This window comes from Chaetura pelagica, unplaced genomic scaffold (genome assembly GCF_000747805.2).
Source record: "Chaetura pelagica isolate M959 unplaced genomic scaffold, ChaPel_1.0 scaffold103, whole genome shotgun sequence".
Lineage (NCBI taxonomy): Eukaryota > Metazoa > Chordata > Aves > Apodiformes > Apodidae > Chaetura > Chaetura pelagica.
Window position 1 is genome coordinate 4,157,025 of NW_009953004.1, and position 10,235 is coordinate 4,167,259.

The 10,235-nt window shown below is 42.5% G+C and overlaps 2 protein-coding genes across 2 annotated transcripts in view; both read left to right on the forward strand.

Moving 5' to 3' along the window:
* The window catches only part of LOC104387848 (ribosomal biogenesis protein LAS1L-like), a 5,852-nt gene extending 5,724 nt beyond the window's left edge, over window positions 1–128 (forward strand). Inside the window, exon 5 of the mRNA XM_009996641.1 lies at window positions 9–128. Within this exon, the coding sequence (XP_009994943.1) occupies window positions 9–128 (120 nt within the window). The remainder of the gene's footprint in view (window positions 1–8) is intronic.
* Window positions 129–203: 75 nt separating this feature from the next.
* Window positions 204–10,235, forward strand: part of LOC104387849 (ribosomal biogenesis protein LAS1L-like) — a 13,486-nt gene continuing 3,454 nt past the window's right edge. Inside the window, exons 1-10 of the mRNA XM_009996643.1 lie at window positions 204–220; window positions 423–548; window positions 737–806; window positions 1,913–1,994; window positions 2,889–3,086; window positions 4,578–4,624; window positions 5,554–5,663; window positions 7,066–7,151; window positions 8,134–8,370; window positions 9,533–9,668. Coding sequence (XP_009994945.1) covers window positions 204–220; window positions 423–548; window positions 737–806; window positions 1,913–1,994; window positions 2,889–3,086; window positions 4,578–4,624; window positions 5,554–5,663; window positions 7,066–7,151; window positions 8,134–8,370; window positions 9,533–9,668 — 1,109 coding nt within the window. The remainder of the gene's footprint in view (window positions 221–422; window positions 549–736; window positions 807–1,912; window positions 1,995–2,888; window positions 3,087–4,577; window positions 4,625–5,553; window positions 5,664–7,065; window positions 7,152–8,133; window positions 8,371–9,532; window positions 9,669–10,235) is intronic.

Sequence of the window (10,235 nt, forward strand, 5' to 3'; positions counted from 1 at the left end):
TTTTCAAGGCAGAGTCTGCAGCGAGCACATCCAAGGCCCCAGGCCGGGTTGGTTGGGGCGCTGAGCAACCTGGGCTAGTGGGAGATGACCCTGCCTGCGCAGGAGGGTTGGATCTAGATGATCTTTAAGGTCCCTTTCAGCCCAGACCTTTCTATGATTTCTGTGATTATTCTGCTGCATCCATACACAAGAGCACTCCAGGTATGGCATCTTGCCTTGTGTATGTGCTTAGCAGTGAGAACACACTTGCCTCTGTTCCAACAAAAAGCCTTCTGGAAGGAGCCTTTGGTGCTGTCTTTCTGCATGCCTTTTCTGTGGCTGTTGTGTACCAGAGAGGCCCAAAACGTAGCCAGAAAACCAGGCTTTCTGCAAAAAGAATGTACTTTTGTGAGACTGTTCAGCTGTTTTTCTTTAACCTCTAGGTATGGTCCCAAAATGCCTCTTGCAGTGGATTGCACTGCTGAACTGATTCGTTGCAAGGTCCTGGATTCATCTGGCAGATTAAAGTCACATGAGCTCATCCTCTCTTATGGGCTGGCTCTTGTAAGGTAGGCACTGAAGGCCTGTGTGCTGTGAGAGGGGGAGACCTGGATGCAGAGTGGTATTCAGCAGTCTGATTTCATTTGCGTCTCTGGGCCTTCTGTGTTGTACAGCACATGGGGGAATTTGTTTCTGGGGTTCCAAGTTTCTATGCAGGTCTTGATGGTTGTTTGTCTTTTCTATAAACTGCACCCAGGTTTGTCAACTTGATCACAGAAAGGAAACAGAAAATGGTCAGCATTCCTCTGAGACAATTAGCCAGAGAGGTAAATATTAATTGATGTATGTATAGAGAGCATATTCATTGCCTATCAAGAATACTGGGTGTTCTGGGGGGTCATTATTTTGTAATCAAAATAATGGATAGACATACTAGTTCTTTCCTACTGCAAAGCTTTGAAGAAGCCTGATGTAACTACATCTAAAACTTTATTCTTTAAAGTCAGATTGGGAGTAACAAAGGCTGCTGATGATTAAAGTGTTTTTTAATTATGTGTGAGCAAAAGTCCCACTTGACATATACACCACACATTTTTGTTTCTTCACTACAGAGATACAGGAAAAAAGCTAAATCTGTCATTTATAAATTCTGGTCTTTGACAAGCAATGTTATACATAAAAGCACTTAATCCCATTTGCAGGCATTTTGTTCTTGTGTCTCTAGCTTGTGATGAGCTTGTGTGTGGAGGAGGGGATGTTCATGGTGTAATTGTAGTAGCAGGACTAACTGGAGTCCTTTTATTGCCAGCTTCACTGAGCATCGGGGTCCAAACCGCAAGTTTTGACAGTAAATAATAGGCAGTATTTGAGACTCTCCTACATATGCAGCTTTGTTTGGGGCCCATCTGTGAGAATGGTGAATTCATTTTTTTTTGGCTTGACTTTTAAGAAATGTGTTGCTTTCTCACCTTTTAAAGCTGGTCAAGCTTAAAAATAAAGGTCTTGCGTAGTTAGTTGTCCTTAGGAAAGTCGCAAAAAATTCCATGCTACTTAAAGTGTGTATGATTTGGGTATTTTATATGATATGTGTCTTTGATCTGTCATCCAGAATAATTGCTTTGCAGTATTTCACTATATTACACATAGCACCTCTGTCTAAAATGACATCTGTTGGTGCAAGTAATATGTAAGAATTTCACCTGTAAATTCCCAAGTTTGTATGGATCCTAGGCCACAGGAGCAGTGGCATCAGAGAGGAGGGGAATCTCAGCCCACCCTTGTAGTGGGAAGCTGGGGGGCTGTGGTGCAGGACCAGCCTGGAAAAGGCTGTTCCCACTCAGGTGAGGAGGTTCTCTGCAGCCTGGCAGGGCTGCAGGCAGTTGTGGGGTCACACAGTGGGGACTGTGGGTAACACCCATGGCCGTTCTTCCAGGTGGACATCCCCATCTGGGTGGTGGATCTCCGGCATGAGCTGACCCATGGGAAGCTGCCACAGCTGGCCCTGTGCCGCAAGGGTGAGTTCCCTGGGCCCTGGGGGGAGCACCCCCTCCCCACCATTTTTGGGTGCTGCAGGGCAGGCAGTGGGCTTGTCCTGGCAGGGAGGTCTATGGTCCTAGGGGTGCTCTGGTGACTCCAGGCTATGGTGCATCACAGGGCAGGTGTTCAGAGACTTTCTCCTTCCCCTGGAAAAAGTACTGGCAACAATAGTTCAACCATCTTTCTTCTTTATAGCACAGGAAGTTCATCTTGGGAGAGAGGTAAATGCTCTTCCTGGTGGTTTAGAGGTACCAAGACTCTTAAAAAAGAATCCTGTTTAGGAAGAAATGCAGTAGGTATTGCAAGCCTGAATGAGTGACCAGGTCATGATGTTGGAAGGGATTCCTCACAAGTCTGGGTTAAGTACTGATGTGCCAGTTAAATAACTTTCACTGGAGTCCTTAGATTGTGTTGGATAGTGAAATAGTGATGGGAGAAAAGGGTTTTCCTTCCGTTCTATCTAACATATGCCTGGTGTAGTCTGTACACAAAAAAAGTTATTGCTACAGGCACTATGTTGATCCCTGTGATACTGAAGAACTGGCTCATTTTCTCATTGGAGCACTAGTGCTGGGACTTAGTTTCTGCTTAAATTTGGCCTAGCTTGAGCTATAGCAGTGTCCAATCTTTTTTGTTGCCAAAAAGATGGTGGGTGTTAACCAGGCCTGTAATACTGGGTTGTAGGGGGCTTTGTTGCCTGATTTTTTTGAAAAAACAACTTGTTCACCTTTTCATTAATGGGGTTGTACGTGATTGTGGGGTTTGCAACTTGTTAACAGTATTTCTTCTCACAGTGCAAGTTCGCAATGTGCCACCTGTATGATTTTCAGTAACAAAGAAAACCTCACTGAGTGTTTTGTGTTCTCCCTTAGGGTGTGACGTTGTGCTGGACTGGCTACGGAAGACGTATTGGAGCCGTCAGCTGGGGAATAACTTGTGTGAAGAAAGTCAGGATGAAGATGAGGAAGAGGAGCAGGAAGGGATGGAAGCAAATGCAGAGCTGGATAATGGTGCATGGGAGATTCAAACCCCACAGCATGAGACCTGTCAGAAACACAAGGAATTCCATGGTAGGTGTCCTTAGAACCGTGGCAGATACAAGAATTAGGTGTGTCCCATGCTAGAGAAAGCAGTTTAAAAGTGTCATCTTGTAGTCCTGACGATAGCATATAAAACCAAAAAAATCACAGGTATCTCAACCTGGACATCGTCAAAGATACAAAGTACAAAACAGCAGGAAGACTTTGGTAAACTGTTCCAGTGGCTGCTTTTCCACCACCAGAAGCGTTTAAACCCCAAATCAGCTTTTCTCAAAGTAAGTTTCTAGTTTGAATGACTTACTGGAGGAAGCAGGAGTTGAGATTAGACTGTCTGCGAGTTTGAGGCATGTGAGGTAACAAACAGTATCTCAAACACTAAAACCAAGTAGTCATTTTTTTCTGACAAAACATGGCATGCTTATGAGGAGTAGCTCACCCAACAGATGGCAGCAGCTCATCTGTTGCAGACGTGCAGAAATGCTAGTGACCATTGTTGCTCCCTAGGTTATACCAAGTGACTGTAACAATCTTTTTGGCTTTAGGGTCAATGGATTTGTTGCAAAGTCTTTTCTAGATTCCTTTATAACAGACTCAGATAGAGTAGCTGTCATGCAGAAAATGTTAGCTAATTTATTGTGCACTTTGAGTTTAGTGCAGAATTGATTAGAGCAATCCTAACCTGGGGACTAAACTTTTGGATGCAGCAGCACTTAACCCTTTTCTTGTCAGTGTATGTCTGGGCTTCTGTCTGACTTGATGTTGGGTAAGATGCTATTTCCTCCTTTTTCTGGCTTCTCTAAACGAAAAAAAAAACACCCCACCCCCCGATGCCAAAAGAGAGAACTACAGAATGAAACAGTAGATCCTGTCATTGATATATTCAGAGCAATGGACTTGCAATGTTAAGTCAGCTGTACAGGTCAAAAGCATCTGGAGTTTCATGTAGGAGATACTGGTGGTGGGCACCCTGATAGCAGGTGACAGTGACACCTAACTGGTGAGGTATTTTGAAAGATGGTGCTGTTTCATGTGCAGTGAAATGGGGCCACAGATATAGAAAGGACACTTCACATAGGTGGTAAATTGAAGTTTAATGAAGTCCAATAAGGAAATGGTTGATTTGGGAATAGATACAGTGATGTTGCAATAGATTTAAAATGCAAGTATAAGGAATACAAATATGATCAGAACATGAACTGGATATGGGAACAATTTCTTCCTAAACAGATCTATTATGGGATATTTTTTTTGTTGTTGAGCTGTCTGGATTTATCCAACTTGCCTATCTTTGGCCACTTTTAAGGACAAAATACTGAACTCTGGTTCAACACCACTTGATAAAATTTAAGTTGCTGAAAAATTCTGGGAGCAGTGGGGGTCTTGAGTACTGTCTGAATTAGAATTTATTACTTCATTTGACTGATGTCTTCCTTGAGTGTTATGTTCAGCAGAACTAGGCAGCTTGGCCAGATACACAATTTCCTTCCCCTGTTTAAACTATGTATTTACGTTTATTTCTAGAAAAAGTCAGAGATGTGCTGATGTCCTACAAGAATGAGCAGTTTCAGGTAAGTGATCATCAGCACTTTTGGTTCTTCCAATTTCCTGGTTGGGGCAATAAAGTCTTCATAGAATCATAGAATATGCTGAGTTGGAAGGGAACCATCAGGATCATCGAGTCCAGCTCCTGTCCTCTTCATTCTTGCCCAAACTGAAGAGCTGGTGTTGTTGGCCACGCCTCAGTGGAAATACTTGAGTGCTGGCACAACTAAGTTGCTGTGCCAGGAGTTTATTTCCTGGAACTGCAGGGGTCCCTTCTTCTTACTGCTGCAGATTCACACAGTTAGAATCTATGCAGAAGTGCTGGTGATAGAGAACTGACGTTTGTGTCAGTGCTGCAGAGCTGGCAGTACACCAGTGTCCCCAGTGCTGCTGTCTAGCATGTAGCCCAGAGGGGACCTGTGACTGCTGCATGTGTGGAGAGAGGCTTGGTTAGGTCCTTGTTTAGAGCTCCCTCCTGGTGTTGTCATACCTGGCTTCACTGCAGAGAACAAGCAATTTGAGCTGTGGTGGCTCCTAAAGCCAGCACTTTGCTCATGTTTCTAAATGAGAGATGTACTGTTGGATATCCCAGATCTTCCTTGTCCAGGTGGATAGAGCTCAGTTTGTTTTCATTCATCCTGGTATCTCTGGAAGTTGAGGCCTGTCATTTGGAAGTCATTAGTCCATGTTTTCTATCAGCCCTTGTATATTCTTGCAGTGGCCCAGTGGCTGTGACTCCTTGGTGCTGCTGCCTTTTTAATTTAGGTCTTTTCCAAGTATGGCATGGCTTTTATTAATTTCTGATATACCCTTGGGAAGGGGAACTTCTGTGAGTTTTTTAAAGTTCTGCTGCAGTACAGATGGCCTGTGTGTCCATCTTCTATTCATAGCCATGTCTTTCTCTTCACCATTGGAACGTGTTTTCTGTTAATGCTTGGATTTTTCCTTCACTCAGGTTTTGCAGACTCTGCAGTCTGTCTCAAAGTCTCAAGAAGTATGGTCTGATTCTTCCTCAGAAGTGGACTGGATTTTGGCTCAGATCAAAGACCTGATGCAAGAGAACAGGTACATCTCTGAGAAGGACCTGAAGTGAAAGAGACAGTGTTGAGCTGAGCCTGTAGACACTGTGTTACTCAGCTGATCGTGGAGACAGCAATTGGTTGATATCCTCAACATCTCTGAGAAGATTTGAAAAGTAACTATCCTGCCTGCAGCACTACCTCTAGCTTGGAGGAAATCTTAGCAAGCTCTTATCAAGTTATCAAGCTCTGTTAAACAGCTTTTATTAGTCCAAAAGTTCCCCTGTTAATTTTTCTTCTGAAAAGCTGTTTGTTGGGAATGGGTAGTTAAGATGTTTCAGTGTTGTTATTGCAATGTGTAGTCTTGTGTTCTTATATCTTGGTAAGTCAATTAAAATTTTCCTATCTTCCAAAAAGACCTATATGTAGAAATATTTTAGAATAGCTGTAGATTATAAGTGAAACATTTTATTCCTGCACAATAAGTTGGGAATTTCACTGCTTTGCAATCGTTTCTTTAGAAGGTAGAATGATGGTATGATAGAAATGTCTTTATAACCCTCTTCAGGTGTATATGATAGGATGGATCACAGGGCAGCAATGAATTGGTGTGCTCCAAAATCCAAAATGAATTGGATGCTGCTTCCAAAATTAAAGCAGTTTTTAAAGTTTGTCCTCTCTCTGAGAGAGTTCTAGAACTTCTTACGAGCCTGGTTTCATTTCCATCTTTCTCTGTCAGTTTTCTGATGGCTTTGTTTGGAATTCCAGCATGGTGACCTAGATGAGGGTTCAGATTCAACATGTGGCCTAAAGAAACTTCAAAGATGGGGCAAGAGTCTGTCAAAAAACACTGATCCTTTGCTCCAACAAAAAAGTCTGATGGGGTGTATCTCTAGGATATCTGTCATTTCTGAAGTAATCAAATTTGGCAGTAATGCTTTCATCAGAATTTTGCTGCATTGTGCTACATTGAAGAAGGCTTTTTGATGGTTCCCTTTAGCACAGGCTTCAAATAAGACAAAACAGAGAGGAAGAAGCTGGTTTCTGTGACTGTACAAATGTATTTTTTCCTGTCTGTGGATTTTGTTTCTGTTAACTGTTTCATGACTTCCTGAGTGACTCTTAATGATCAGGCAACTTGATGACAATAGCTGCTCTGCTATGCAGGGAAATGCCCCCTTCACACCAGCCGGGGGTGGGGAATGTTTCTCCATTCACAGCTTGCAAAACTGCCAAACCCTTTGGTCATGAGGCTGCTGCAGAGAGACTTCACAGTGGCATTTGTCTGCGTTGTGTCCTCAGTCTTCAGAGAGCAGTTTTCATAGACTCACAGAACAGTTTGGGTTAGGAGGGACCTTAAAGATCATCTCAAACTTATTTCAGAACTGATGCCAGTGATGTTTTGTGGAGGAGCAAGAGGCATTAATAAGACTCTCTGATTGCTCTAGGGAGACAGTGGCTGAAGCTCTTCTCAGTGATGGCTTTCTTATCCCAAAAATGGATTGTCTGAAGATGCTAAATATCAAGTATGAAGGTTAGTGTTTTGGGCACCACGGAAGTAAAAAGTGCGCAGCTAGTGCGCAGTGCGCAGCTAGTTACATGCAAGTCTGTTCTTTTTTCCCTCACATTGAAATCTGTAATTCCCTGCATGTTTTTTTATATATCTGGGTCCCTAGATATCTTTGACCTGTTCTTCAGACCTCTTTTTGGCCAGAGTTAGCTATTGCTCTTTTATAAATTTCTTACCATGCAAGGCTAGCTCTTCAGCACTGAATGCTACCTGGCCAAAATGTCTTTCAAATCTTGTATCTCTGCTCTAATCTGCAAGTTACTGATTTCATGAACTTCCACTAGTTTCTTCTCTGCACTGAAGATTTGAAGCAAATCTAAATGTTTGTTCTTTTGAGCCTCATTCACCAGTTACTCTGTGTTGATGCCCATACATGTGGAGTCACATCAGTTTTCTGCTAGAGAATTACCTAGAAAATTAATGATTTGTCTGTTTCCCTTGGATCTCTTGGAAACACCAGAAAAAGATCTTTCCAAGAAAGATCCTCACATTTCTGTGACTGTATTATAGGAGTAAAAATTTAGGAGCTTTTTGATTCTGTGTTTCTTTGCTCAATGTGTCTTCTCTTTGCAGTACATAGATAGAATAGCTCTTCATTATAATACTAATAAGCTGAAAATGGGAAGAGATTAGCAAAACTGGTGATTTTTCCTGTGGTTGATCACATTTACCATGTGATTAGATCAGGCATTGTATTTTTTAGTTTAATTGAGCTGTTGCATAAAGTATCAATTTGCTGCTTATTTTGCTTCCCTAACGTAAGAAGAGAATAGTTCCAGGTTCAGTGAGAATCCCAGGAAATACCATGGAACCAGTGATCTCAGAACAAACTGCTTTAGTTTGAAACAAGTGTCACACCCGTGGTTCACAAAAAAATAACAAACCAGTGATTATTGACTTATCGTTTTTATTATTATTATTTTTATTTTATTTTCTCTTCCTGCAGCAAATAGAGAGGTCTGGCAGTTCAAAATTCCTCAGACATTTTACTGCTTTTGGCAGCCTCTCCTGACAAGCCTTCTGTCCAGAAGTTTTACCCAGATCCTAATAGAGAAGATGTTTATGGAGCTGAAGGAATGTCCTGACTCTTCAGAACTCCGGCCTCAGTTCTTGATCAACTGGATTTCTGAGATTCTGACAGGCATTGCCAGAGTCAATGCTGGTGAGTATGTCTGGAATGTATGTAAAAAATGCAGGAGTCTCTTCTGTACTACTGGGAAAACTGGGAGAGTGGTGCGACCTTACATGGGATGTGCAGTAACCTGATGATTGCATTTTGCCATGTGAATGTAGAGGTTGCATTTCTTCCCCTTTTCAACCTGCAGCTTATGAATGTCATACATTTCTCAGAAAAACATTTAAATTGTTACTGGGAACTTTGCTGCAGCCTCTTCAAGAGAGGAAAAGCCGTTTTCTCCCATGAAAGATAAGGCCCTGTGTTTTCCAGGTGTTAGTACTTGTAGGATATCACAGTAGTAGATAAGAGATAAAGGTGTAACATGCAATTTGTTATGAGTCTCTGTTCCCAGTTCATTCTTCACTTGACAGAAGCCTAAGGCTTCCTTTACAGGACACTCACGTTGTCTTACTGTCCTTTTCCAATCCTGTGACAGGGGTTTCATGCCTTCTAAACTTACACAAAAGTAATAACTAATACTTTACTTTCTGTTCCTAACTCCTTAGAACTGTTTAAATTGGCAAACTGTGTTTTAGTCCAGAGGTGGGCACAGAAGAGCTTTAATTATTCACAGCATATCACAAAAAATTCTGTTAGCAGGACTTCTACACTTCAGTATAGTGTATCCCTGAGGAGGTTTCCAGCTGGTTAATTTTGCCGCCTCTCCTGTCCTCTCCCAGTCTGGCTCAGTCTGCACCAGGATTTTGCCAGGATCTGTGGCAGTCAGGGGTTTGGTGCTTTCAGTCAGTGCTGAGTGTGTCTGTTGTGTGCCAAGATCCCTGAAGGGCAGCAGTTCCCAGCTTTTAGGTCTATTTATGGCAGTGTTATCTTGGATGATCCTAGGTCCCCAGGAGCAGTACACTCCCATTTCTTTGGGACAATATTGTACAAACACATCTTGTGTCTTTCCTGTTTGGGATGGAACACAGAGAACCAGCTTGGGAAGGTCTGCACTTTACTGTGGTCACTTCTGGTGGAGCCGACCCAGCTCTCATTATGTTGGCAAGTCCTGTGTCACAACCTTGATCTACTGGGTCAGTACAGCTGGTCTTGGATTTGGATTGGGATGCCAGTTTCTTTGGGGAGGAATAGTACAGTAAAAATATTACAGCAAAGAGATAAAGGGTATATTTTTCAATGAGTTTTGAGCACCTTGTTATCTTTTAAGGGAAGAGAAGACAGCACTGTAACAAACAAGCATCTGTGAAGGAGCTGTTCCTCCATAAAATTCCTTTGCACTGGATAAGACTGACTGAGAATTGCTTGGAAGCTCCCTGCTGGGCAACCCCCCACCTTCTCCAGCTGTAAGTTTGATCTTGTGACCGGGAAAAGGGAGTGCTTCCCAACAGCCTTGGCCTGCTCCTGTGTGATGTGCTGCATTCCAGCTGCCTTCCCCTCCTTTCCATCTAGTAGGAATTGTGGCAGGTGCATGGAAAGCTCTGCTTGTTTCTGTTTATCTCCCCATTCCTCCTACAAAGAGAAGGAGGAGGAGAATTTAAAAGGATTTCACCTTCTAAACGAAAGTGGAGGTTATGTGGGGAGGTATTAAAGAAGCAATCTGGTCAGAAGAAAAGTACCTTGGTAGCAGAGATGTGGTTGCTTATACAGGTGACAGGAGTATTGTGCAGGTGGTAACTTCCTCATGTGAAAACAGTAAAGCAGGAATTCAGTTAGAAGTAGCCCAAGTCCTTTATTTAAATTGCAAACAGGGAGTATTCTGTCATGTACCCACCAAGGAATAATCAAATTTGGCTGCTAGAGGGGATATATGAGTGAGCTGTCTTGGAGGAAACTTGTGCTTAGAAGGCTACTCAGCTTGATAAACCTTCACCTGGAATATTTTTCCTTTTTAAGGCTTTTGCATTGCTCTT